Genomic DNA, 27,677 nt, shown 5'->3' with positions numbered 1-27,677 from the left:
TCAACTTTTCTCCCAGAACCTAGCCAGTTGATAATCAGAAGGTTCATTTTATACCTAATATGGAATACACATTGTCTCAATTTTAATTCATACTTTGTCAGTACAGTTGTAAGACAGAAGTGAATCTTCTCTTTCCCTCACAAAGGATGGAGTTTATATTCTCTCATCTCCCTTGACATATTGGCTTAAAATTTAATTTCCCTTAACAGCTAGAACTATACATACCGGGCAGTAGACAGATATCAAATATAGTATTGGTCTATATAGTGGTACTTGGATTTCTGACCAAGAGAGATAATGTATGGTAAACACACTCTGAAAATAAAAGGTTCTTGTCAAAGAAGGTGATGAACGAATGAATTTAAGACACTGTTTCTATGGAAACAGGCTTAGTGAAATGCCTTACTGGACTTTCAATGAATAATTAAACTGGTTCCTTAACTTTCCAAGTATTAGTTCTCATTATCTCTAAAATGAGGTTTCTACTACCTACTGTGGAAGTACATGAAGGACATTAAGAGATAACATATGTAAAGATGCCCAGTAATAGCTCATATGGCATTTGGAAAACTCAGTAAGTCAGGAAAACAAAATGAAAGGGATAAAAACTTTCCTGTTTAGATTTTGCTTGTTTATCTAAGTTCTTTTCTTTGTCCCCTTCTTATTTACATCGATGTACCTATCCTATCTGCCTTTACACTCCTGGGTCATGTCTTTTGAATAGAAGTACCCCCTCTCACCTTTCAAGCTCCTGTTCTCCATGAGCTAATTTAAATCAGTGAATACTCAGATAGGGGAGACAGATGATGGAGAGGAGAGAAAACAAACCCTCACTATCTACACAGTAGTTGTATTTCTAACAAGGAGGTGGGGAAGTTGAGATATAAGGACAGTTTGCTCAGCTGAGAGGTAAATGTCTAGCTTTTAGAATGTCTACTTTGAAAACCCAGAACTATTACATTATACATCTATTCTCATGTCCTTAAATTAAGCCATTGTTTTGCTTGTAAGGCAAGTGACTGAAATTGTATGTGTCTGTATATGTATACACATACATACTTTAAGCCTCTTCTAACTTGTACATCATTTGTAGAAGGGGATAGGGTCCTACAGAAGATGATTGTTCCTACTCTGCAGATGAGGTATTCAGTTGTGGGAGTCCTAAGGGTTCTTTTGGATATACTCAACTCCTGTGTACCCCTGGAAGATACAACAAATATACACTCTCTCTCACTTACACAGAGCCAGGTCGCTGGTAGCCATTGCTTGAGGCAGTGTCTAGCCTTAACCTCCTGCACATTTTTGGAGGCAGGTCTGGGTTTGGTGGGGCTTTGGGCATCTCTTTGGAACCTACAGAAGTTAAGCTTTGAATGGATCCACAGTAGCTCTTGTTTCCTAAAAAGAAAGCCCAAGAAAACAGGCAAGGTGCTATCAGACAAAATAATAGCAGTAACACAGTACATGCTCATAACAAAAGGAAGTGTTTTTTCTAAGCCCAAATGAGAAGGTACAGAATGTTCTTTGAGCACAGCAGCCCATCATTCAGGGAGATCACAATCTATAGTAATTACACAGACATCACCTCACAGAGATGGAAATAACCAGGAAAGAAGTCACAGTGCACAGGAGTTTTAAATATCCTAGCTCAGGAACAGCATTGTTAGCCCCTTCACCATTAACTTTTCCCTGCTTAATCATGTTGAGCAATTCGGCAAGTGGCACAGAGACAATGACATTTTACATAAGCTCAAATCTGGTTTACCTTCAGCTGCAGAGATGGATCTGAGAGAAGAAGCGGAGGTTCTTTTCAGTCCTGAAAGCCCATAAGGCCCTTTCTTGACCAGGTCTATGGGTGGGGAACCATCCCCGGGGCTGGTGACCGAGGCAACACTCTGGCAATCTGATTCTGCATCTGTTTTGGTTGCATCCTCTTTAGAACTTGATTCAGGACTAGTTGTCCAGAGTCCAAGACTTTTCTGTCCATTGGAGGGTGATGGGGATACAATCCAAGGAATTCCTCCAGATTTCTCCCTGGCCTGGCAGGAAGCAGACTTGGTTGTGCTGTTTTGTTCAGAGGAATGAGAGGAGAGGGACTCGATGCTCCCCATGGGCGTACTGTCTGGGCTGCTGCTGTAAGAGTCACCTGAGCGGGAGCAGGAGCGAGAAAACAACAGGGACCTTCTACTGAGAACAATACAACCCAAACCCTTCCACATTCTCCAACGCACGTGTGCCCTGTGGCCACCTGAATTGACCCCACTGACCCCACTGAATTGACAGATCTTTACCCAGTATGGAGAACTTTTCTCAGTTCTAAGAAAGGCTGTAAAACGTGCATTTTAAATTAGTGAATGCATTTTTTAATACTATTCAAGGGAGATTTTACACGTACCCTGACCCTATGAAATAATGTTACTTCTTAAAGGATTGGGGGTTGACTCAAATTCAGACAAAACTTGCTTCTGAAAAAGAACTCATAAGTAGTACAAATAAGATTCTTTGATGACATTATAAGAGATCAATGGAAAGAGGGATATTGAAAGATCTGTTTCTGCCTTTTTTAACTTTTCTCATGTTATAATGCATCTGATTCTTTCTTCATTCAAAGTCACCAGTAATGTCAGCTGCAAATTATACACTGCTCACATTTTTAAAAGAAAAGACTTTTTCTTTTCCTACCAAGATTATAGCAACATAAGAAACTGGCTAGTTAACAGATTATTTTTTAATGTTCCTAAAACTATAATAATTTGAACATATCTAAATTAAAAATTAGTATTTTTTGTTAAATACTGACTGTGAGAAAAATTGGGAGGCTTAAGGGTATAAAGTAAAATAAGAACAGCCACAAATTTAACATCCACTGTGGTCTTAAGCTGCCACGCACTTCACTGTGGTGTTGGGTTCAGAACGGGAAGTTAGTGATAATGTGTAGTGTGGTTTCTCTATTTATTTCTTTTTTCTCTCTCTCTCTCAGACACTTTGATACCCAAGAGATGATGCTTTAAGGACATAATGTGATAGGAAGAAAGAAACTGACGGTTTCAGCCAGAATTTTTCTTGCTTTCTTCTCTACCTCTTTAACAATAGGACAAAACCTGCTACAAAGTAGTACCTGATGTTCTTAATCACAGTTGCAGAAAAAAGGGCACTGAGCAAACTATTTTTTTTTCCTTTGTAGTAGTAATGAATTTGTTTGTTCAAAGTACCTTGTAACTATACTGACAAAGAATATATAAATGCGGGGGGGGGGGTGTTTGGGAGACAGTATCATTAAGATCATTTTCTATTTATTTCTACCCTAATTATCAAAAAGGTGAAGTAAGGCTAAATCAAAGAATGAAGAAAGCTTCTCCCTAAAGCGGTCACACTTACTGTCAGGTTCTGCCAAGCACGGTGTATACCTTCCTCTGGGCTTCCTGGAACCTGTGGAAAGGCAGATTGCTCTTGTCCTTCGGGATCCAGATCGAGACTGAGGCTGAGGAAGAGGAATGCTTGGGTCTGGGGCAGTATGAAAAATCTACATACAAAAAAAACAAACAAATGGATAGAGGTCAGTAAAAGGGGGAATTGCCATTTTCATGATAAAATTATATTTTAGAGTTATTAAATAATCTCAGAACCATTTGCTATTTAATCAGCTTCATGGTAAGAGATGCTTGATACAAAAAATATACTACAGCCATTACACTTTTCCACTTACACTGAGTAATGTTCCTTCTCTGTGTTTTCTTTTTTATCCTCTCCAATTTCCCAACAATGAATTTCAGAAAATTTTCCAATAATTTTAAAGAAACCTTTCAAATATGAACAAATGTCTGTGTCAAGACATCTTGACTCTTTTCTGTGATATTTTATTTCTCACTTCATGCTGAACATAGCCTGAAGGGAAAAGGTTCATTCTGTATCACTTCCAAGTCAAGCAGTTCCTTGCTTCTCAGGAAAAGGTGCTGTCACGCATATGACATGCTGCAGGTAGAGGTCTGTACTTGGCTACAGAATTCCCCCATGTGGTCTTGGGTTGTGAGTGCTTACAATCTTAGATAAATGAAGGATATTCTTCTATAGGTACCAGGAAGGGACTAAGGGAAGGAGAGGGGCATAGTCTTTCACAAACACTAGACCAGGCATAAATGAATCACAAATGTTTTGATGTTTAATGGCTGCATTTGCTTAATAATCCAATCAATTTGACTTTCCCAATTTCCATTTCCACATTCCATTCTAAGATCTCAATCTTGTTAAAGAAACCATGTTTAAGGACTGGATGTAGAGAGGACTTTAAGACTCTGTTCCTGGAATTCTTTTGCTTTATTGAGAATATCACTGTTGTTGTTAAGTCTAATTCCAGGGAGATAAAAAGGTTAAAAATAGACTTAATTACCAAGTGATTCTAACAAATTTCTCTCAATATGAGTGAAAAATTCACGACATAAATACTAAAGAAGAAAATCTTGAAAGTAAATGATGTAAAAGGAAAGGAAATCATTTACCTGGAGATTTTTGAGAAGCATTTAAAAACTAAACAAGAAAAAAGGACATCAATGTCCTCATGAAGAAGCAATTTATACAAAATGGACAGGACTGATACTTTATAAGAATCTGAGATCACAATGAACTCATAGATAATACAAACAGAAAATTCCTTCCTAAAAGCAAAATACAAGATTTGATACTTCAACATGAAAATTCAGCTTACCTTTTCATAGTGCTCTATCAGAATTTCAACCACAATATTCTGAAATTTAATATTCATCATGGCAGCCACAGTTTCTTCTTGTGCTCGCATTAGAGTTGGGCCAAATATGACACCAAGGTTTGAGACAGTCATGAGATTTTGTTGGCTGTGTAGTGATACTCTGCAAATACAAGCAACAAAAATAACATAAATTAAAAGTTTAATAAATATGAAAGGTTCTCATTTATCAAATTTGTGGCATAAACAGAATGTAAAATATGCCATTATAGGTTAATTTTCCCAAATTGTCAGGTTTAGCTACTCCTAATTGTCATGAGTGGGTATAGCCTAAAAAGACATAAAAAGTTAACATTAGCTAAGTAAAATTAATTACAAAGGTTAATTAAAGGAATAAATCTCGGGGCGCCTGAGTGGCTTAGTCGGTTAAACATTTGACTTCAGCTCAGGTCATGATCTCACAGTTCGTGAGTTCAAGCCCCGCGTTGGGCTCTGGACAGGCAGCTTGGAGCCTGGAACCTGGAGCCTGCTTTGGCTTCTGTGTCTCCCTCTCTGCCCCTCCCCCTGTCTCTCTCTCAAAAAATAAATAAACATTAAAGGAATAAATCTTGATATCCTAAATAGAGTACAATTATCCTACAGAGATTATCAACTGTTAGGTATTCTCTAGGGCACTATACTTCTTTTAGAACAGATGGTTCAAATTAGGTTGGTTGGAATTATATTCAGATATACTAAACATATTATTGAGTACCTAGTGCCAGGCATTTTCATAGACATTATTTCATTTAATCCTCCCAGAAAGTCAGTTTTTCCTATTATGTAGGTTAAAAACCTCCTAAAGTAAAAATGATGTACTCAAGGTCACAGCATATTAGGGACACAGATGCTCTTTCAATGCAGGTTTTCTGAATAGAAGTCTGTGGTTTTCTTAAGCTCCCTACATAAGACAACTGGCCAATGCAAGTTTCTATCCTTCCTTTTTTTTCCTTCCTTATTTCCTTCCATCCATCCACCCATCCACCTATCCATTCATTCAAAACTTCCCTCAGTGCCTCCCTAGGGCTGGGCACTGTGGTTGGCAAACAGTAAGAGAAGGAGATGTGGTCACATCAATGCTGGCTTAAAAATGGAAATGAAAGAAAAAGCCTCTGGTATTACTGACTTTAGCAAAGTAATCCCAGTAACTATCAAAACTGACTTTGACTAGGGGTGCCTGGGTGGCTCAGTCAGTTGGGTCTGACTTCGGCTTGGGTCATGATCTCATGGCTTGTGAGTTCAAGCCCTATGTCGGGTTCTGTGCTGACAGCTTAGAATCTGGATCCTACTTTGGATTCTGTGTCTCCCTCTCGCTGCCCCTCCCCTGCTCATGCTCTCTCTCTCTCTCTCAAGAATAAATCATAAAACATTAAAAAAAATGACTTTGACTACTTAATTTGGGAATTGGACATATTCCTAAAAGAAAACTTCATTCATTAGACCAATCTTCTAGGTTATACACTGCCTTTTCTATCTTACTTCCAGGCATGTTGTTAAAATATGAAGTTCTGGAAAGGAGCACTGAACACAAGATCATGGTTATACCTGACTAAGTGTGCATCACTAACTACATTCCATAAGCAAAAGTAAAATTTTATGGGGAATCCAGGATTTTGAATACCTATGTAAATCCTAGCACAGGACCGGAAGAGTTAGCTGTCTCACTTACTGAATTTTTCCCTTGTGCCCGAGAAAGCACTAGTTAAGAAGCTCTTGGTTAGAATAAGAAGAAGTTTCATTCCACATTTCCTTTTTATATAGACAAATATTATATATTTACTGTTTAGTATGTATTAAAGAATCTACTAAGAAAGTAGTATGTAAAGGTACTGAGTCTGCCTGCATTTAAAGCTTGGATCCATCCAACTTCGAAGCTGGGTGCATTCAGCCAAGTTATTTAATAACTCTAGGCTTCAGTTTCCTCATCTATGAAGAATAACTATCCCTATAGGGTTGATAAAATTAAATAATGAGTTACAGGAAATATGATCTCAATTGACAGTCTTCCTTGTAATGAAATTGGCTTTAGGCACTCTTGCTAAAATGTAAGAGTTCCTGGGAGTGTGAATAAACTGGAATACGATTAATATTAAACTCATGGGGAGTGAATTTGGAATTCTTAAAAAAATGGTTTTGAAAAGGTGAGTTTATGATTGTGTTGCTCAAGAGACGGAATATTTTGATGAGCAATTTTCTCTTCACTGAATTTCCCTTCCGCTGAGCTAACTCAATCAATATAGACACTTTTCACCTCACATTTCAGCTATTTCTGCACCTCATTTCCTCAACTTGTTGTATGGAACAGACACCCAATTGCCCTTTTAAAAATTCAAGGTTAGAGGGTACCTCGGTGGCTCAGTTGGTTAAGCATCTGACTTTGGCTCAAGTCATGATCCCATGGTTTGTGAGTTTGAGCCCGCGTTGGGCTCTGTGCTGACAGCTCAGAGCCTGGAGCCTGCTTCAGATTCTGTGTGTGTGTCTCTCTCTCTCTGCAACACCCCCACCCCCACACTCACACTCTGTATTTCTCTCTAACATTTTTTTTTAAATATTCAAAGTTAGAGTCAAAGAAGAGACCACAGATGGCCTTTGTTTTAAAGACAAAGAAAAGGAGTCTCAGAAAGGAAGTAATGGTTTACACCATGTCTCAGAGCTAATTAATGGAGATTTGCAATCAATCTTTTAGTCACTGGTCCTAATTTAGACCAGTAACCAATCCAGACGATTGGCCTTAAATTCTCTTCTTCAGATATATTAAGGTTGCCAGGGACCAAGAATGTTATTACTTGTTTGTAGTCTACTTAAGTCACTGGTGATTGGATACACATTCCAAAAATACTGCTTAGTCAGTGAAGATTGACCTTCATATAGGTTTAGGAAAAAAGCCAGGAATGGTGATGAAGGATGGGCAAAAGAGTTTTAAGCACTCTTCTATGGCCAGATAGTATCCTCTGCTATTCCCTGTACTAAAGTCATGCACATTCACAAAGAGGGGGGAGTTTGAGTTCACTTAACATTCTGGATAATTAAACAAAAAACATTTTATGTGACACTCATGTAGCTTTTAAAAGCACATTTAAGGAGTGGTTAAGTGTCTGACTTCAGCTTAGGTCATGATCTCTCGTGGTTTGTGAGTTCAAGCTCCACATCAGGCTCTGTGATGACAGCTCGGAGCCTGGAGCCTGCTTCAGATCCTGTGTCTACTTCTCTCTCTCTGCTCGTGCTCTGTCTCTCTCTGTCTCCCTCAAAAATAAATAAACATTAAAAAAAATTATATATATATATAAAAAAAGTGTGTTTAAAAAGACTTTGCTAGAGGGGTGCTTGCGTCACTCAGTTGGTTAAGTGACTGACTCTTGATTTCAGCTCAAGTCATGATCTCATTGTTCCTGTGTTGGAGCCCCATGCTCTGCATTGTCAGTGCAGAGCCTGCTTGGGATTCTCTCTCCCTCTCTCTCTGCCCCTCCCCTGCTCATGATTTTTTTTTCCCTCTCTCTCTCTCAAAATAAATAAATAAATAAAGGCTTTGCTAGAAAATTAGCTTGAATACAGCAAGAGAATGCCCAATACATACAGTGTGGTTAAATTTCATGAACAGGTCACACAATTCAAAACATAATTCAAGACTAAATCTGATGAAGAGTCCTTATTCACTAACTAAAAGAGGTATTGCCATGGCAACAGTTTATAATGAACTTGAAATGATGTAGTTTCTAATGGATTTCCTTATTTCAAGGGGCAGGAGGGCAATTCGTATTATCTCATCTGCAGGTTAAGATGAGACTTATTGATATGTTATGTAGCACTATTTCAAATGTGCCTGGCTGAAATTAGCATAAACTGGGTTACTACTTGTAGTAAGCAAGGAAGGAGTAATCATTTCATTGTGAATCACAGAACTTTCTAAGATGGAAAATATCCTGATGTGTAAATGAGGCTGTAAGGAATTCTTAAGTTTAAAATCTGAATTTGGACTTTTGTTTACAGCAGCATGGCAAGTGTGTGTGTGTGTGTGTGTGTGTGTGTGTGTGAAAGGGAGAGAGAAAGAATCTTCAGACAGATTTATGAGGCCATAGTACCCAGATATTTGATCAAACATAATTCTAGATCATTCTGTGAAGGTATTTTTTTTTTGCATAAGATTAACATTTAAATTAGTAGACTTAGAGTAAAGTAGATTACCCTCTATAATGTCAGTGGGCCTCATGCAATCAGTTTAAAGTCTTAAAAAAGACTAACTTCCTCTGAGGAAGAGGCAATTCTGCTTCAGACTGCCCTGGATTAGAGCTGTAATGTCAACTCTTCCCTGGGTCTGCAGACTACCAGCTGCCCTGCTGATTTTAGACTTAACAGCCTTCACAGTAGCACAGCCCAATTCCTTATAATCAATCTCTCTCTCATATATATTTATATATACACACACACACATATACATACACCATACACACACACACACACACACACACACACACACACACACACACGTGTACGTATAGCTACATATACACAAACATCTGGTCGGTTCTGTTTCTCTGGAGAAACTTGACTAATACAGTATCTGTTTATAGACATTTAAAAATATATAGATGAACTAACAGCAGAGTCAGAAAAATCTTCAGAGACCAAGTGATGCTACGAATTGAGAAAAAGAAGCTAACATTACAGTGGCACTTTGACCTGGCAGAACTGTTGACACTCGTAGTACAGAGAACTGATCTTCAAACTTAGGGCTTCAAACTCCTTCATATTTTTAAGTTGACATGTAAGGTTTTCATCATTAATTTAACAGTTGCAAAGGATATTAATCATTTGCATAGTGTAAACATACACAGGTACACACACACACACACACACACACACACACACACAGATATATCTTAAAAACAAATTACCACATCATTTTTAAAACATTCAGTGGACTCTAATTATAACAATGTTATAGCACCATCATACACTTTAGAAAGATATGAACAAGGTCTAACTTTAACAGTTGAACAAGTAGTTAAGTGAACAATATAAATCAGATAATTACTTGACAAGGTGCTTTATTAAGATGTCCAACATCTCTCTGTTTTTTTCTGGCAATTTGTGCACCAATGCATGTACAGCCTCCACCCGGTAGTTTTGGTCATCAGATTCTATAACATAAAGGTTGAATGGTCAAGTTTTAATTGCATTCAAATGTGTACATAAACATTAATAATCTAAACATTATAAACACTCCCACCCTCATGCCTTATAAACATTGCTTCATGCAGTTCATCACTATCATTCTCTAAGGCTTAGAGAGGTTGAGTAACCTGACCATGGTCATGAAGTTAGTTAAGTAAATATGCCAGACTAACCCAGTTCCATCTAATCTAGACCTGTGCTTATAGCCACTGAACTTCTATACAACCAGAACTCATCGCCTGCTTTGGTTTTGCTACACAAGGACAAAATCAAAACTTTAGCAATGGAGTGATCACAGCTATTGGTACAGACTGCCTAATGTTCCGGGCAATATAATATACTCTATCACACAGAAACCTCCTAGTGACTCCATCAGACAGAAGGAAGAAGCCATTCCTTTCCAAATTTTGTAGATTTAAAGATAACAGGGAATTACTTTTCTGAGGTGTCACTATTATTATGCAGAGGCCTAATAGATTCTAAGCCCATGCTGACAATGGGAAATCTGAAAAGAAGAAAAAAAAATCTAAAGTAAGTCTAGTTTGCCAGGCAAAAGACATGTTGACATGTCTGCTAGAGAAAAGGCTAACACTTCAGAATGAAGATCTATTAACATATTCTTACTACAATAAACTAATTCTAGGGTGACTACCCACCATGCCAGGCCCTTTCTCTGAAAGGTGTGGAACATGAGGTGGGAAAAGAGCTGGCTCATGCTGGGCCAAACACAAGGTCTCCCAGGGGTTGGAATGGAGACATCAAAACTCTGATCTGTCTGCTGAGTATGTGAAATGGCATATAGTGTAAAACTAGGGATGGCATAACCAAATGTGCTCCAAAGCCAAGAAAATCTAACTGGAAAGGGAGATAAGAATGAGGTAGATATGCAGCAAAGAACAGAGAGAAGAGATGCTCCTAAAAGGGTGGGGAGAGAAACATAAACTCCCAATTCTGTAGTTCCTAGTTGCAGGCCCATGGAAGGCCTAATCCATACTGTTTTCCAGGGAATTCTGTGAGGCACCTTTTAATTTCTGAACAACTTCCCCTTTTTACAGAGCTAAATTTCCAAATAATACTTACTTTTATTACCTTATTATCTACTACATGGGATTATCTTTGCGCCAGACAAAAGATGAATTCTTATACATAGGAATATATTTTAATTATCATGGTAGTGAATAATGTGATTATTATTTGCCATGTAAGTGGAGAAAAAAAATCTTATGACCAAATGCTTTTATTAAAACAACCAGATCATTTAGCACTTAACTAAGTGTCTCAAATGCCATGTTATAACACAAAATTTCTGTAAGTAAGCTCTAGGCTAAGAGTCAAAATAATTGGCTTATAGCCCTAATTTTGCCATCAATTTACTAGTACCGTGGAGAAAGTCACTTGCCCACTCTGGGACTTAGTCAGTAAAATGAGGGGTGAAATTATATATTTCTAAGGTCTTGTTCATCTAATAGATTCTGATGAAGAGAATATAGAGTGGAGAGGTTTCAGGAGAAAGCTAAGTGGTATAGGTGTTTATGAGACCATGTGATCCAGTCATGTATGCTGGACTGAAAACCAAGGTCACAACGTTATCTGACACTTATCAGCAGACAACATTACCTGTGACATTATAATACATGGCAATAAATTAATGCAAATGCTTTCTTTCTTGGACTGTGAAAAATACTTGGTACAGTCACACCTCATATATCTTAACAATGAAATGCTAATGCCTAGCAGTTACAAACTGTTGTGATGGCTGAGATGGCAACCCAGCACTTTCATCTCAGTGTTTTAAAAGTACATATTTCTAATTTTTCAGGTTACATGTTTTTCACTGAGCCCCTCCCCACAATTTTTGAATTAAGCCTATCTATATATCTCCTATTATGGCAATCATAGATCTAAATAAATGACATAGATATGTGATAATGGGGGGGGGGGGGCGAAGGATTGTTGGAAGTGCCTGTTACCTGCCCCAAATACCTGACTTTACTCTCCAGATTTAGGAATATAGCACATGAGTATGAGTGGGTGGCATAACTGCATATTTGTAGTGTTGTCAATTTAACAATAAAGTTGCTCTTGTAAGGTACTGACATTCATCGACTGAGTAAAATGTATTTAAAATAATTCCTGTTGGGGCGCCTGGGTGGCGCAGTCGGTTAAGCGTCCGACTTCAGCCAGGTCACGATCTCGCGGTCCGTGAGGTCGAGCCCCGCGTCGGGCTCTGGGCTGATGGCTCGGAGCCTGGAGCCTGTTTCCGATTCTGTGTCTCCCTCTCTCTCTGCCCCTCCCCCATTCATGCTCTGTCTCTCTCTGTCCCAAAAATAAATAAAAAACGTTGAAAAAAAAATTAAAAAAAAAAAATAAAATAATTCCTGTTAACACACCAGTCACTCCAAAGAACTCTTATTAAGTGACAAAATCTTTAAATTCATTCTTCAATATTTTTTAAATCAAGGAAAGTGTATTCTTAATTCCCATTATCTATTTCTCCCATTCCACTCTCCACCTCTCTTCTGACAACCACCAGTTTTGTTCTCTGTATTTAAGAGTTTGTTTCCTTTTTGTCTTTTTCTTTTTCTAGTTTAAGTTCCACATATGAGTAAAATCATATGGTATTGGTCTTTTTCTATCTGACTTATTTCACTTAGCATTATACCCTCTAGGTCCATCCATGTTGCTGCAAAGGTCAAGATTTCATTCTTTCTTATGGTTTAGTAACATTACATTGTATATATATACCACATCTTCTTTATCCATTCATATATTGATGGACACTTCTGTTGTTGTTATGTCTTGTAAATAATGCTGCAATAAACATGGGGTGCATTATCTTTCTGAAATGGTATTTTCGTTTTCTTTGGGTAAATACTAGCAGAAATACTGGATCATATGGTAATTCTATTTTTAATATTTTGAGGAACTTTCATAATGTTTTCTAGAGTGGCTGCACCAGTTTGCATTCCCACCAACAGTGCAAGAGGGTTCCTTTTTTTCCCCCTGCATCCTCACCAACACTTGTTTCTTGTGTTATTAATTTTAGCCATTCTGACTGGTGTGAAGTGATATCTCATTGTAGTTTTGATTTGTATTTGTCTGTTGATGAGTGATGTTAAGCATCTTTTCATATGTCTATTGGCCATCTGTATGTCTGCTTGGGAAAAATGTCTCTTCAGGTCTTCCCCTTTTTTAATCATATTAGTTTTTTAGTGTTGAGTTGTGTAACTTCTTTACATATTTTGGATATTAACCCCTTATTGGATATAACACTTGCAAATATTTTCTTCCATTCAGGATGTTGCCATTTTGTTTCATTGATGGTTTCCTTCACTGTGTAAAACCTTTTTATTTTAGTGCCCTCCCAATTGCTTTTTGATTTCCTTGCCAGAAGAGACACATCTAGATAAATGTTTCTTTAGTTAATGTCAAAGAAACTACTAATGTCTTCTGGTTTTACGGTTTCACGTCTCACATTTAGGTCTTTAATCTACCATTCTGCAATTTCTTACTTGCTTACAAGCCATATTGTTAGCTATTAAGCATCAGATTGATAGTTTCTTAAGCAATATGTAGGAAAATCTTAACTACCTGGTTTAAATTTATACCTCTAAGTGATACAGCATAAAACTATATCAATTATAATGCATTCAATGGAAGTGTACTTACTAACTGCAACAATAAAATCTTTGTGTAACTTGTAAGTCATCAGTGGTTCTGCAAGGCACCTACAACGGAGAAAGAAGAGGGCATTAGAATGGCAATATCTTTTTATTTCCCCTGAATTTCTAGTACTTCTTTAAGAATTGGGTAATTAGGGAGTAGGATAAAGTCCTACTAGGGTGATTCCAGGCAGTCCCAAAATGCAGATCTCAAAGAAGGCCCTTTAGCAGCATTTCTTGGCACAACTGTGCTAAAAGGACAGACTGGAAAATGATTTTTTCACTTTGTAAGAACTGGTGAACCACAACAGCAAAAATCTCTCTCAGATATGGGGACGATAGTTAAATTAAAAACAAACAAACAAACAAACAAACATAAAACAACTTTCACTTTCAACTTATTTTTAAAAAATACATGAAAACACTACATTCAAATTTAACATGAAACAAACTATTATTTAGTATTCATAAAATATTGCAGCTTCTAAAGTTTATTAGTTGAAAAACCAAGTATAAGTTCCAAAACACTAAACATAAACATTACCACCTTATGCTATTTCATGTGAGGTGAAAGAATTGCTCTAAGGAGTGAAGCTCACACACAGGTGTTCCATGGAGTCATATGGCAATGCCCACAGAGGTTAAGAGAGACATCACATGCAGAGTACGAGTTAAACACTCCTTACCTGAGGTAGTTTTTCAGCCCACTTGTTATTGTCTTATTATCCCACAATTCAATATCAATGTCAATATCAGGAGGGGATTTTGGAGCTGTAAAGAATAAAAATAAGATGTTTAAACTGTACAGCTCAAAACATCACTTGCACCATTAAGAAGATGGACACAAAGTGGGTGCCTGGGTGGCTCAGTCGGTTGAGTGTCTGACTTCAGCTTAGGTCATCTCAGTTCGTGAGTTTGAGCCCCGCATTGGGCTCTGTGCTGACAGCTTGGAGCCTGGAACCTGCTTCGGGTTCTGTGTCTCCCTCTCTCTCTGCCCCTCCCCTGCTTGCTGGCTCTCTTTCTCTCTCTCAAAAATAAATAAACATTAAAAAAATTTTTTTTAAAGAAGATGGATATAAACATAATAGGTCAGAGACATTGATTTCTTAGGATGCCAACAGAGTTAACCTTAGGATTGTTGTTTGTGTGAATTGGTGCAAGTTTCACTCTTGACACTTTATAAACCTCAAAGATTTCTTGTGGAATAATAGTTTTCCAAATAAAATTATTGTTAATTGCTAACATCACTGAGCATTTGTCATGTGCCAGGCATGCTTCCAAATACTTTTATGGATTAACGTATTCAATCCTCACACTCTCAGTGAAGCAGGCACTATTATTATCTTCTCCATTTTATGAATGAGAAGGTTGAGGCACAGAGAAGTTAAACAAATTATCCAAAGTCACAAAGCTTTTAAGTGGTGAATTAGGATTCCAAGCCAGGCAATCTGAATCTAGTATCCATAAATCTCACTGTGTCTCTAGCTAACCAAAGGACACTTGAGAAAAAGTTCAGTATTATGAAAAGGCTCTCTCTCAAATTCTGATTGATCATCTATTATAACTGAACATTAAAAACTGAATGCAAATGTTAATTTTAAATATTTCTTGAAAATATTCAAAGAACAGCAGTAGTATATATATCTCAAAGAAACCTATGGTATGGATTATCTATAATACAAAAATTAAGTAACTAGCTTCATTCAAAACTTACAAAATGTTGTGTTCATGAGTTTCTGAACTTTGGAGTTCACTCCTCCTATTCGGTAGAGGCCTAAAATAGTGATGCCTAATGAGAAGGAAAAACCACAAAAGAATGTCTTTAGACATAGCATCACAAGTACAGAATGTTGAAAACATCTGGCATTTCCCTATGCAGAATTTGAAAGTTACTTATCCAATTTTGCAGTCTAACTTCAGAAAATCTACCCTGGAAACACCCATCAGACATATATTTCTCAGAGCAGACACTAAACAGTGATTTGAAAGTCTTTCAAAGATCTTCAAAGTAGCAAAGTACTCTGCTCATTCACTACTATCTGAATACAAAAAGCCATCAAAGATGGGAAAGAGTGATTGGAATTTCTCATCCTCTATTTCTTCAGTCATGTAGTCCTACATGTTGAAGAACTGGAAGGCCTTAACAACTTCCTTCATTTTGAAGGTGAGGAAATAGATTTAGAGGATTTAAGAAATGTACTTAACTTCTCAAAACTTCTAAATGGCAGCACCAAAATTTGAGTTTAAGTTCACAGAATTTCAAAGCCCATGAGTTTTGCTTTAGACAAGTTTTCCTGGAAATGGAAGAGTGTAACAGGCAACTAGAGTGGCCTTCAAGGCCATGACTAGAGAGGGTAAAGGTGCTAGAATTGTGACTGTGAGTGAAATCACTGAGGGGAATAACATTAAGAAAGGAGGAAGACCAGCTCCTTAGGAATCTTACCTCCTCTAAAGCTTGAAAAACATTGAAGAGGAGCTTAGATACTAAATAACACAAAGTCTATGAAATGGAATTAAATCAGGCCTTTATTATGAAAAATTGTTAAACAGAATATACAGTATGGTTTTTGGTAAAGTTCAGACTATAGCTATTTGTGTATTTAGATAATTTTATACATTTATATAGTTCTTAAAGTTAATCTCATGTTAATGATAAAATATATCCTCATTTTTTGAGAGGTTCCTATATAAGAATGAACACTAATGATATACCTGTCAGACAACACTTACCTCTTGTTTCCACAGCTTGAATGCATTTTCTCACAAAATTGAACCCTGCTTCATTTAAATACACTGAAAATAAAATAAAATCACAGTAAGGGTTTATACCCAACTTACATTACTCCTTAGTTGGCTCTCTTGTTTTATGACTTAGTGGCACAGTTTTAGTTAAGAGTCTGAATTTTTATTTTGGGGTAGAAGTAGGGTTCACATTCACCAAAGTTATTACATCAACTTACTTCTTTAGAAAACACAGATCCTTCACAGAAGGTAAATATGTTACAGTGATCCCATCCATTTTACCTAAAATTAGCATTAACCTTCACTACATGTTTTTCCAGATGATAAAAGCAAATGTACTAAGAAAAAAAACCTTTATTGTTTGTTACTAATTATATTACAAAGCTATTCACATATTCTTTTCCACAGGATTCTCAAAACAACATTATAAGGTAGAGAGAAAGCTTTGTAATCTTAAGATGGTTCATGACGTTGCTGAGAACTTCAGTTTCTTTGTTCCAAGCTTCAGAATCAGGATTCTAACATAGATCACCTGAATCCGAGCCCAATATTCTTTCTACTACATTTTTTACCATATGCAAAATAATTCAAAATATGTTTAGTTTACCGAAAATCCCCTAAAGATCCTACATTATGAAATATCAGTTTATTTTCATTGCTTTTGCTAGATTTTAAATCTGTTATAATTTTCTTAAGATTCTGAGGCCAGATCAAATTATATTACTTATTTAAAAAAAAAAAGTATTTAGGAATACCAAATAACACCCTGAGAAAAAATTCAAATATTTTGTTACTATAATGAAAATTTTCATCACATGTGGTGGAAATATGATATTTCTTAATATTCTCCAGTAATATATGAAAATAATTCAAGTCAATAAAAAATTAAAACTAGCTTCCATTTAAAGATGGTGGATTTGGGGTGCCTGGGTGGCTCAGTCAGTTGAGCACCCGACTTCGGCTAAGGTCATGATCTCAAGGCTCATGAGTTCGAGCCCCGCATCAGGCTCTGTGCTGACAGCTCAGAGCCTGGAGCCTGCTTCAGATTCTGTGTCTCCCTCTCCCTCTGCCCCTTCTCTGCTCATGCTCTGTCTCTCTCTCTCAAAAATAAACATTAAAAAAAAAAAAAAATAAAGATGGTGGGTTAGAAGGAGGCTGGAAGATGGTGGAGCAAGAGGACCCTAAGTTCACACTGTCCCATGAATACAACTAGATAACACTGACATCAGCATAAATAACTCAGAAACAACCCAAAGACCGGCAGAATAAACTCCACATCTAAAGGTAGAGAAGAGTCCACATCAAAGAGGGTAGAAAGGGTGGAGATATAGTGGAGAAGCAAAATAGAGGTGGCCATCTGTGGTCTGGAGGGAGCTGGAAGCACTGAAGAAGGGTGAGAAACAGACTATCACACCAGGGAGCTCACAAGGAAGAGAGGAATCCTCATAACATTTGGCTTTGAAAGTAAAAGGGGGGGCGCCTGGGTGGCGCAGTCGGTTAAGCGTCCGACTTCAGCCAGGTCACGATCTCGCGGTCTGTGAGTTCGAGCCCCGCGTCAGGCTCTGGGCTGATGGCTCAGAGCCTGGAGCCTGTTTCCGATTCTGTGTCTCCCTCTCTCTCTGCCCCTCCCCCGTTCATGCTCTGTCTCTCTCTGTCCCAAAAATAAATAAAAAAGTTGAAAAAAAATTAAAAAAAAAAAAAAGTAAAAGGGACTGAATTTACTGACTTCTTACAAACAAGAGGGACTTAAATCCTGGAATTAAAAAAAAAAAAAAAAGCTAGCTCCATTCTGGAAGATCCTGAGGGCAATAGGAAAATAAGTTTCTGCCCTTAAAGAGATAGCAGGACAAATAGCCTTTAAGATACAGGCTAGAAGCAGCACTTTCAAAAGCACCAGGGCATATAGGGGGAAGAGTTATTTACTCATCTCAGAGGGTATCCAGGGGAAGACTTCTCCAGGAACAAAGGAGCTGGAAGGTACCATTGCCCTCTTTCACCCCTCAGCACAAACACATGGCCACCTGCAGAAACTAGCATGCTCTGAATTTCACTACCTAATGTGCTTACACTAAGTCCCACATCCCTGTGCTTCCACTTATCCACTCTTTCCAGTCATGCCTGCCTCAGTCCCAGCACTGTGGGCCCCCTCCCACAGCACAAACCTTGCCAACACTGCCTCTTTCCACCCATGCATTTTGCAAGACTGCAGCTCTGGCAGCAGCAGCTGTGGACCCTGAGGAAACCCTAGGAGCACCTTGGTAAAATTATGCACCCTTTACATGCAGCTTGGATCCTCAAAGCTGTAGGTCTCATTTTACAAGCATAGCACACCTTGTTAAAACTGCACACCATTTCCCAGCTAGGTACAAAACACTGCCCACAATAGGAAAGAGAGCCTCTGCAGACAACTGGACTGAAGGAAAAAGGAACCAGGACAAATGACAAGCACATTCAACACATATAGAAGACACCATGTGAAGCACTAGGTGGGAAACAGGGGAATTGCATTTCAGGGGACTACAAGACCTCTTCTTCATAAGGCCACTACATTCAATAGCAGGAGATACAGCTGAATTTCCTGACACAAAAAAAACAGAGAGTTAGGTAAAATGAGGAGAGAGAGGAGTATGTCCCCAATGAAAAACAAAACAAAACAAAACAAAACAAAACAAAACAAGACAAACTAAGACAAATGGATACAAGTAATATGCCTGATTAGAGAATTTAAAAAATGTTCAGAAAGATACTTACTGCACTTGAGAAAAGAGTAGAGAATTATCAGTGAGACCCTTAACAAAGAGACAAAAAAGAGCCAATCAGAGATGAAGAAAACAACAAATGAAGTTAAAAATATACTAGATGAAATAAATACCAGGCTAAAGAAGCAGAAGAATGAATGAGCAACCTGAAAGAAAAAAAAGTTATGCAGAGGATATATATTCCTTATGCAAAGGAAATATATATTCAGGTCCAGGAGGCAAAGAGATCCCCCCACCCCCCCAAAAAAAATCAACCCAAGGAAATCATCACAGATGTTTAGTAATAAAAATGGGAAATATTAATAATAAAGAACCTCAAAAGCAGCAAGAGAGAGGCACCTGGTTGGCTCAGTCAGTGGAACATGCAACTCTTGATTTTAGGATTGTAAACTTGAGCCCTGCATTGGGTGTAGAGATTACCTAAAAATAAAATCTTAAAAACAAAATGTTTTTAAAAGCAGCAAGAGAAAAGAACACAGTTACATACAGGGGAAATTCCATAGGCTATGAGTAGATTTTTCAGCAGAAACTTTGCAGTGTATAAGTGACTGACATGCTGTATTCAAAGTGGTAAAATGAAAAAAAATATGCAGCCAGAATTCTCTATTAAGCATGACTACCATTCAGAATAGAAGAGATAGTTCCATAGACAAATAAAAGCTGAAGGAATTCATGACCACTACACCAGCCCTATAAGAAATTTAAGGAAACAATCTGAGTGGAAAGGAAAGATCGTAAGTAAGAGTATGTAAAGTAGGAAACACAAAAGCAGTAAAAATAAATATATCTGTCAAAATCCGTGAAAGATTCACAAAATAAAAGGATGTGAAATAAAGACACCATATACCTGAAACATGGAGGGGAGGGTAAGAAGAAAGAATGGGTTCTAACTTAAGTGACCATCAACTTAATATAAACTACTATATGCAGATGATGTTATACACAAACCTAATGGTAACCAATCAAAACCCAGTATCAGATATACTAAGAATGAAGAGAAAGAAATCCAAGTTTATCACTAAAGGAAGCCAGCAAACTGTGAAAGAGAGAAAAAGAAGAAAGGACCATAGAAAAACTACAAAAATGACCACAAAACAGTAACAAAATGGCAATAAATACCTATCTATCAATAATTACTTTGAAAGTAAATGGACTAAAAATTCCAGTCAGAAGACACAGGGTGTCAGAATAAAAAAATCAACCTGTCTAAATACTGCCTATAAGAGACTGATTTCAGAACTAAAGACCCATACAGATTGAAAGTGAAGGGTTGGAGAAACATTTATCATGCAAAGGGATGCCAAAAGAAAGAGTACTATACTTATGATAAGACAAATTAGACCTTAAAACAAAGACTGTAACAAGAGACAAATGACACTATATAATAATGGAAGAACAATAAAACAAGAGATATAACAATTCTTAATATTTATGTACCCACCATGAAAGCACCCAAATACATAAAAAAGTTAACAACAAACATAAAAGAATTAATTGATAGTAATACAATAATAGTAAGGGATTTCAATAGCCCACTTATATAAAGGACAGATCATACAGACAGAAAATCAACAAGAAAACAGTGGCTTTGAATAACACACTGGACGAGTTGGATTTCATAGTTATATGTAGAACATTCCATTCTTAAAGAGAATAGGGCTGCCTGGGTGGCTCAATCAGTTAAAAGTCCAACTTCAGCTCAGGTCATGATCTTGCAGTTCATGCATTCGAGCCCCATGTCTGACTCTGTGCTGATAGCTCAGAGACTGGAGCCTGCTTCAGATTCTCTGTTTCCCTCTCTCTCTGCCCCTCCCCGACTTATACTCTGTCTCTCTCACCCTCAAAAATGAATAAATATTTAAAAAATAAATAAATAAAAGAGAATACACATTCTTTTCAAGTGCACATAGAACATACTCCAGAATACATCACATATTAGACCACCAAAAAAGCCTCAAGAAATTCAAAGAAATTGAAGTCATACCATGCATCTTTTCTGACCACAATGCTATGAAATTAGAAATCAACCACAAGAAAAATCTGGTAAGAGCACAAATACATGGAGGTTAAAAAACATGCTACTAACCAGTGAATAAGTCAACCAAGAAATAAAAGAAGAATAAAAAATTACTTGAAGTAAAATGAAAATGAAAACCTAATGGTGAAAATGTTTGGGATGCAGCAAGTGATCCAAAGATGGAAGAATACAGGAATGCAGGCCTACATCAAGAAGCAATAAAAATATCAAATAAATACCTAAGCTTATACCTAAAGGAGGTAGGAAAGGAGGACCAAACAAAACCCAAAGTCAGCAGAAAGAAGGAAATAATAAAGATTAAAGCATAAATAAATGATAGAGACACTAAAAAAAAAAATAATAGAAGAGATCAATGAACAAGGAACTGTTTCCTTGAAAAGATCAACACAATTGATAAACTTCTAGCTAGACTCAAAAAAAAAAAAAGAAAGAAAGAGAGGGTGCAAATAAACAAAATCACAAATGAAAGAGACATAACAGCCTCTACCAAAGAAATACAAACGGCTTAAGTGAGCATTATGAAAAATTATATGCCAACAAATTGGACAGACTAGAAAAAAACGGACAAATTCATAGAGACAGATAACCTACTAAAAGTCAACCAGAAGAAACAGAATATTTGAACAGATTGATAACCAGTAAACAGATTGAATCAATAATAAGAAAACTTCCCAAGAAACAAAACTCCAGGACCATACAACTTCAAAGGTGAATTCTACCAAATATTTAAAGAGTTTATACCTGTTCTCAAACTTTTCTAAAAAATAAAATAGTAAGGAAAACTTTCAAATTTTTTCTATGAGGTCAGCATTACCTGATACCAAACCAGATGAAGACACCACACACCAAAAAAACAGAACTATAGGCCAATATTTCTGGTAAACATAGATGTAAAAATCCTCAACAGAATGTTAGCAAACTCATCCAAATACATTAACAAAACATTCACCATAATCTAGTGGGACTTATTCCTGGGATGCAATGGCAGTTCAATATTCACAAACCAATCGACATGACACATTATATGAATAGGAAAAAGGATGAAAAACCATATTATCATTTCAACAGATGCAGAAAAAAGCATTTGACAAAGTACAACATCCATTCATGAAAAAAATCCTCAACAAAGTAGGTTTAGAGGGAACATACCTCAAATCATAATAAAGACTTTATATAAAAAACTTACAGAAAACATCATAGTCAATGGGCAAAATTGAGAGCTTTTCCCCTAAGATCAGGAACAAGACAAGGATGTCCACTCTTACCACCTTTATTCAACCTAATACTGGAAGTCCTAGCCACAGCAATTAAGACAACAAAAAGAAATAAAAGGCCTCCAAATTGGTAAGGAAGAAATAAAACTTCCACTATCTGCAAATGACATATTATACATAAAAAAACCCTAAACACTCCATCAAAAAATTACTAGAACTAATAAATGGAATTCAGTAGGGTTACATGATACAAAACCAATATACAAAAATTTGTTTGGTTTTTTTTTAATGTTTGTTTATTTTTGAGGGAGAGAGAGACAAAGTATGAATGGGGAAGGGACAGAGAGAGAGGGAGACACAGAATCTGAAGCAGGCTCCAGGCTCTGAGCTGTCAGCACAGAGTCTGATGTAGGGCTTGAACTCACAAACCATGAGTTCATGACCTGAGCCAAAGTTGGACACTCAATGAGCCACCCAGGTGCCCCAGAAATCTGTTGCATTTCTATACATTAATAATGAAGCAGCAGAAAGAAAAATTAAAAGAAAAACAATTCATTTACAACTGCACCAAAAATAATAAAATAGTTGGGAATAAACTTTTCCAAAGAAATGAAATATACTTTCTATACACAGAAAAATATAAAACAATGATGAAAGAAATTGAAGATGACAGAAAGAAATGGAAAGATATTCCATGCTCATGGATTAGAAGAATAAATATTGTTAAAATGTCTATACTACCCAAAGAAATCTACAGATTTAACACAATCCCTGTCAAAATACCAATAGCATTTTTCACAGAATTATAGAACAAAGAATCCTAAAAGTTGTATGAAATCATAAAATGCCCTCAATACCCAAACAAGTCTTGGAAAAGATAACAAAACTGGAGATCTCACAATACGATACTTCAAGTTATATTAGAAAGTGATAGTAATCAAAACAGTATGGTACTGGCACAAAAACAGACACACAGATCAACAGAACAGAACAGAAAGCCTGGAAATAATTCTAAAATTATATGGTCAATTAATCTTTGAAAAAGGGGGGAATAATTTGCAATGGGAAAAAGATGGTCTCTTCAACAAATGGTGCTGGGAAAAATGAACTGCAAAAGAATGAAACTGGACCACTTTCTTACACCATACACAAAAATCAACTCAAAACGGATTAAGGACCTGAATGTGAGACCTAAAACCACAAAAATCCTAGAAGAGAGCACAGCCAGTAATTTCTCCAACATCAGCTGTACCATTTTTCTTGGTATGTCTTCTGAGGCAAGGGAAATAAAAGCAAAAATAAACTACTGGGACTACATCAAAGCAAAAAGCTTCTGTAGTGCGAAGGAAACAACCAACAAAGCTAAAAGTCAGCCTACTGAGTGAGAGAAGATATTTTCAAATGACATATTTGATCAACGGTTAGTGTCCACAATATATAAAGAACTTATATAACTCAACACCCCAAAACAAATAATCCAATTAAAAAATGGGCAGAAGTCACAGACATTCCTGCAAAGAGAGTACACTTCTCATGATGAGCGCTGAGTAATGTATAGTATTGTTAAATCACTATATTGTACAGTTGAATCTAATAGAACACTGTATGTTAACTATACTGGAATTAAAATTAAAAACTTAATAAAATATATATTTGTTGAAGAAATACATTCACATACACATAAAAAGAAAAAGGAAGACATAGTATATATGTACAATAAAATATTATTTAGCCATAAAAATACTGAAATCTTGCATTTGCAACAACATGGATGGAGCTAAAGAGTACAAGTTATACAAAATAAGCCAGTCAGAGAAAGACAGATAATATATGATTTCACTAACATGTAGAATTTAAGAAGCAAAACAAAGGAGCAAAGGGAAAAAAAGGGGGAGAGAGAGAGAGAGAGAGAGAGAGAGAGAGAGAGCGCTAAAACCAAGAAACTGACTCTTAGCTATAGAGAATAAACCAGTGGTTACCAGAGGGGAGGTGGGTGGGGGACTGGGGGAAATTGGTGAAGGGGATTAAGAATATACTTATCGTGATGCACACTGAGTAATATATGGAACTGATGAATCACTGTATTGTACACCTGAAACTAATATAACACTGAATGTTATACTGTAAGTAAAATTTAATAAATAATAATAAAATAAAAACATAAAAAATAAAAATAAAAAAAGATGGAGGATTAAACATTCATATAGCTTAACAGAAATACAGAGATAAAAAATATATATCAGAATTCAAGAAGGGGTGCCAACAATAGGCAAAACATTTTTAAGAAATCCTAGACAGAAAACCATTGAAACCTTTGAGGACTGAGAAATCCATGGACCAAAAAACTAGAAGTACTGAACTGGAAAGATACTTCTCATGTGTTGTTAGTAAAAAACAAACAAACAAACAAACAAACAAAACCAAAAAGTAATCAACAGACAGTATGATCCAATTTCTTAAACTGTGAAGTTTGAGGGTGTGTTTCTATTTTTCCTCGGGGAAAAACAAAACAAAACAAACAAAAAAAAAAACTTTAGAAAGATCTATGCAAGTAAGAAAAAGGAGAACAGAAGGTAGAAATTATCATTTTTATTCACTAGACTTTGAAAGAGTCCAATACTTAAAAAAAATATAGTTCTTTAGAACTTTTTAAAAAATAGATTAGGGGCGCCTGGGTGGCTCAGTTGGTTGGGCGGCCGACTTCGGCTCAGGTCATGATCTCACGGTCTGTGAGTTCGAGCCCCGCGTCGGGCTCTGTGCTGACAGCTCAGAGCCTGGAGCCTGTTTCAGATTCTGTGTCTCCCTCTCTCTCTGACCCTCCCCCATTCATGCTCTGTCTCTCCCTGTCTCAAAAATAAATAAAACGTTAAAAAAAAAATAAAAAATAGATTAAATCATTTTAAAATGCCCAAACTAAAAAACATATTGTTACCCATAGGAACTGGCTCATTTATTTCTCTATTCTCAGGTCCCTAGGTCAAGTAAACAGAACTCAGTCAATGCTTTGGGTTAACTCAACAATACAAGAATGAATAGTCATTAAACAAGCATCTTTTAAGAGTTCACTACATAATTGAAGTTCCTTTTGGATAGGAAGAAGGGATTTTTTGCTTCCAATCACCTAAAAGGCCAATCATAACAATCTACATTCTGGTATTTTAAATATTTATTGAACACAAGAAAACAGGCAAATGGAGAGGTAAGGAATCAATTATTTTCATTCCTCACAACAAAAACAGCCAAAAAAATGCAACCCTAGGTAGAAACAAGCAGTTTTAAAATCAATTAAAATTGCAAGTTCCTGACATTTACAATATTTGGTTCTGGAGGTCACATTGCTCAACTTTTCGATAAAAATTAAGAAAGAGAAAACCATTTTTTAAAAAATTTTAATAAAACTTGCCTTTGGCAAAGTGAATGAAGACAACTGTGGTATCTATATATGTAGATACATATATATGTGGTATCTATATCTATGTTTATACATGTAATAAACAGAATTTCTTTAAGTATCCACTTGGAGAAGAATAAGCAATAACCAGGCTATATTGAAGGTATAATAGGATGTTTGGCAACACTACCCCAGTCTATTATAATAAAACAATATTACAGGCTCCCACAAAGAACAAAATCTTATATACATTCACTCTGAATGCCAGGCCATTCCATAAGTGCCACTGTATGGATGTGGCCCATGATCTTGTGCTTTAGCTCATTTACATAAAATGAATAATTAAAACACTATCAATCAATTCGATGATATGGAAAAATATACTGACTGTGTTGGCAGAAAATAACCATGCATTTTTGTTTTGTTTCCTCTAAACAACCTTTGATACTGCCAAAGGAGTTTCCATAGTGCAGAGATAGCACCTACATTGAATCTGGGGTTGAATCTCAGCTCTAGTATAAACTGCTGTATGAATGGGAACATGCATAATAATGCTTATGAACTCTAGTTCTTTCATTTATAAAATGAGGGAAATGATAACATGTATGTAAAATGAAGAACAAAACCAGGTGAAGCACTGAAAAGCATCAAATAATGTAACAAACCTAATTAAATGCTAGTTTCCTTCTCCATGTGCGCCTTCTATATATTACTGCTATATGCAGAAAAATAGAAGAAAAAAGGATAAAAGAAGTCAGTCATTAATTCTAACCAGATGAAAGAGATAGTAGTTACTCTCTCACGTACTTGCTGTGTTACTGGGCATAGTTTTAACTTCTTTGTACATCCGTTTCCTCTTCTACACAGTGAGGATAATAGAATTTTCTTTGTCAGAGGATTGTTCACGGATAAAATATGTTAACATTTGCCAAGCTCCTAGAATAATGTCTGCAATATAGTAACTACTACAGAAGTGTTGGCTATTAGCAGCAGCAGCAGCTGGAAGAAAATATAAATATCTACATACATAAATTATATGAACAAGGTATTCTTTGGGCATGACTAAAGTCATTGGAGCTTCAGGAACTGTCCACCAGGAGTGTTAAAAAGGCCTAATACATTACTTATTTTTAAATAATTGGAGCCAGGCCAATAATCTGTTTCTTGAAATAAATGTAAACCAGACATAAACCACTCAAGCCCTGTAACCTAGCTAGCCACTGAAAAGCAAGTTGTATATTAAAACATGTCTGTACAAGGTGAGGGAAGATGGTGGCATAGGAGGATGCTGGTCTCACCTCATCTTGCTGATCACTTAGATTCCACCCACATTTGCCTAAATAACCCAGAAAACCACCAGAAGACTAGCAGAACGGACTCTCTGGAGCCAAGTGTAGACAAGAGGCCCACAGAAGAGGGTAGGAATGGTGGAGAGGTGGTGCATGCTACATGGACTGGCAGGAGGGAGCCGGGGCGGTGGAGGGGCAGCCCGCCCGGCAAGGCAGAGCCCCCAAAGTCTGGCTTGCAAAAACAGAGAGGCTGGACTCTGTGAGTTCTGACAGCCAGCAGTACTTAACATCTGGAACGTTAAAAGTCAACAACTCTGCTCTTGCAGAGTGGGGAGGGCGAGAGGACACTGTGAGGGAGAGTTGTTGAGCCCCAGAAGATAGAGCTCAGCTCGTTGGGGGAACAAAGATGCTGGAAAGCGCCATTTCCCTCTCCCATCCCCCAGCCGAAATTCCAAAGGGAACCAGTTCCCGTCACTAAACTTTCTCTCTCCACAGAAATGCCCAACGCTGTGCTTCTGTGGATCCATCCCTCCAACGGGCCTGCCTCCCTCCTGGTGCTGCAGGGCCCCTCCCACAGGGACCACCAAAGGCAAAGTTAGCTAAGCCTGCCCCTCCTGCCCCTGTGCACCTTGCGGATCCACCTTGGCTAATATGCCCTTGGCCAGATCCCATCTA

At 37.0% G+C, this 27,677-nt stretch overlaps 1 protein-coding gene across 2 annotated transcripts in view; it reads right to left on the bottom strand.

The window, feature by feature from the left end:
- ARHGAP42 (Rho GTPase activating protein 42) overlaps positions 1–27,677 on the bottom strand; it is a 325,984-nt gene that overhangs the window by 20,016 nt on the left and 278,291 nt on the right. For both annotated transcript variants that reach the window (XM_086678623.1, XM_086678622.1), the window contains exons 13-21: positions 16,300–16,362; positions 15,284–15,358; positions 14,256–14,340; positions 13,577–13,635; positions 9,768–9,873; positions 4,700–4,859; positions 3,376–3,520; positions 1,763–2,143; positions 1,239–1,395 (exon numbers count right to left, since the gene is read on the bottom strand). In XM_086678623.1, the coding sequence (XP_086534749.1) occupies positions 1,239–1,395; positions 1,763–2,143; positions 3,376–3,520; positions 4,700–4,859; positions 9,768–9,873; positions 13,577–13,635; positions 14,256–14,340; positions 15,284–15,358; positions 16,300–16,362 (1,231 nt within the window). The remainder of the gene's footprint in view (positions 1–1,238; positions 1,396–1,762; positions 2,144–3,375; positions 3,521–4,699; positions 4,860–9,767; positions 9,874–13,576; positions 13,636–14,255; positions 14,341–15,283; positions 15,359–16,299; positions 16,363–27,677) is intronic.

Source organism: Puma concolor, chromosome D1 (assembly GCF_028749965.1).
Source record: "Puma concolor isolate L17-30 chromosome D1, mPumCon1.1.hap2, whole genome shotgun sequence".
Taxonomy (NCBI): domain Eukaryota; kingdom Metazoa; phylum Chordata; class Mammalia; order Carnivora; family Felidae; genus Puma; species Puma concolor.
This window is presented reverse-complemented; position numbering and strand designations above follow the sequence as displayed.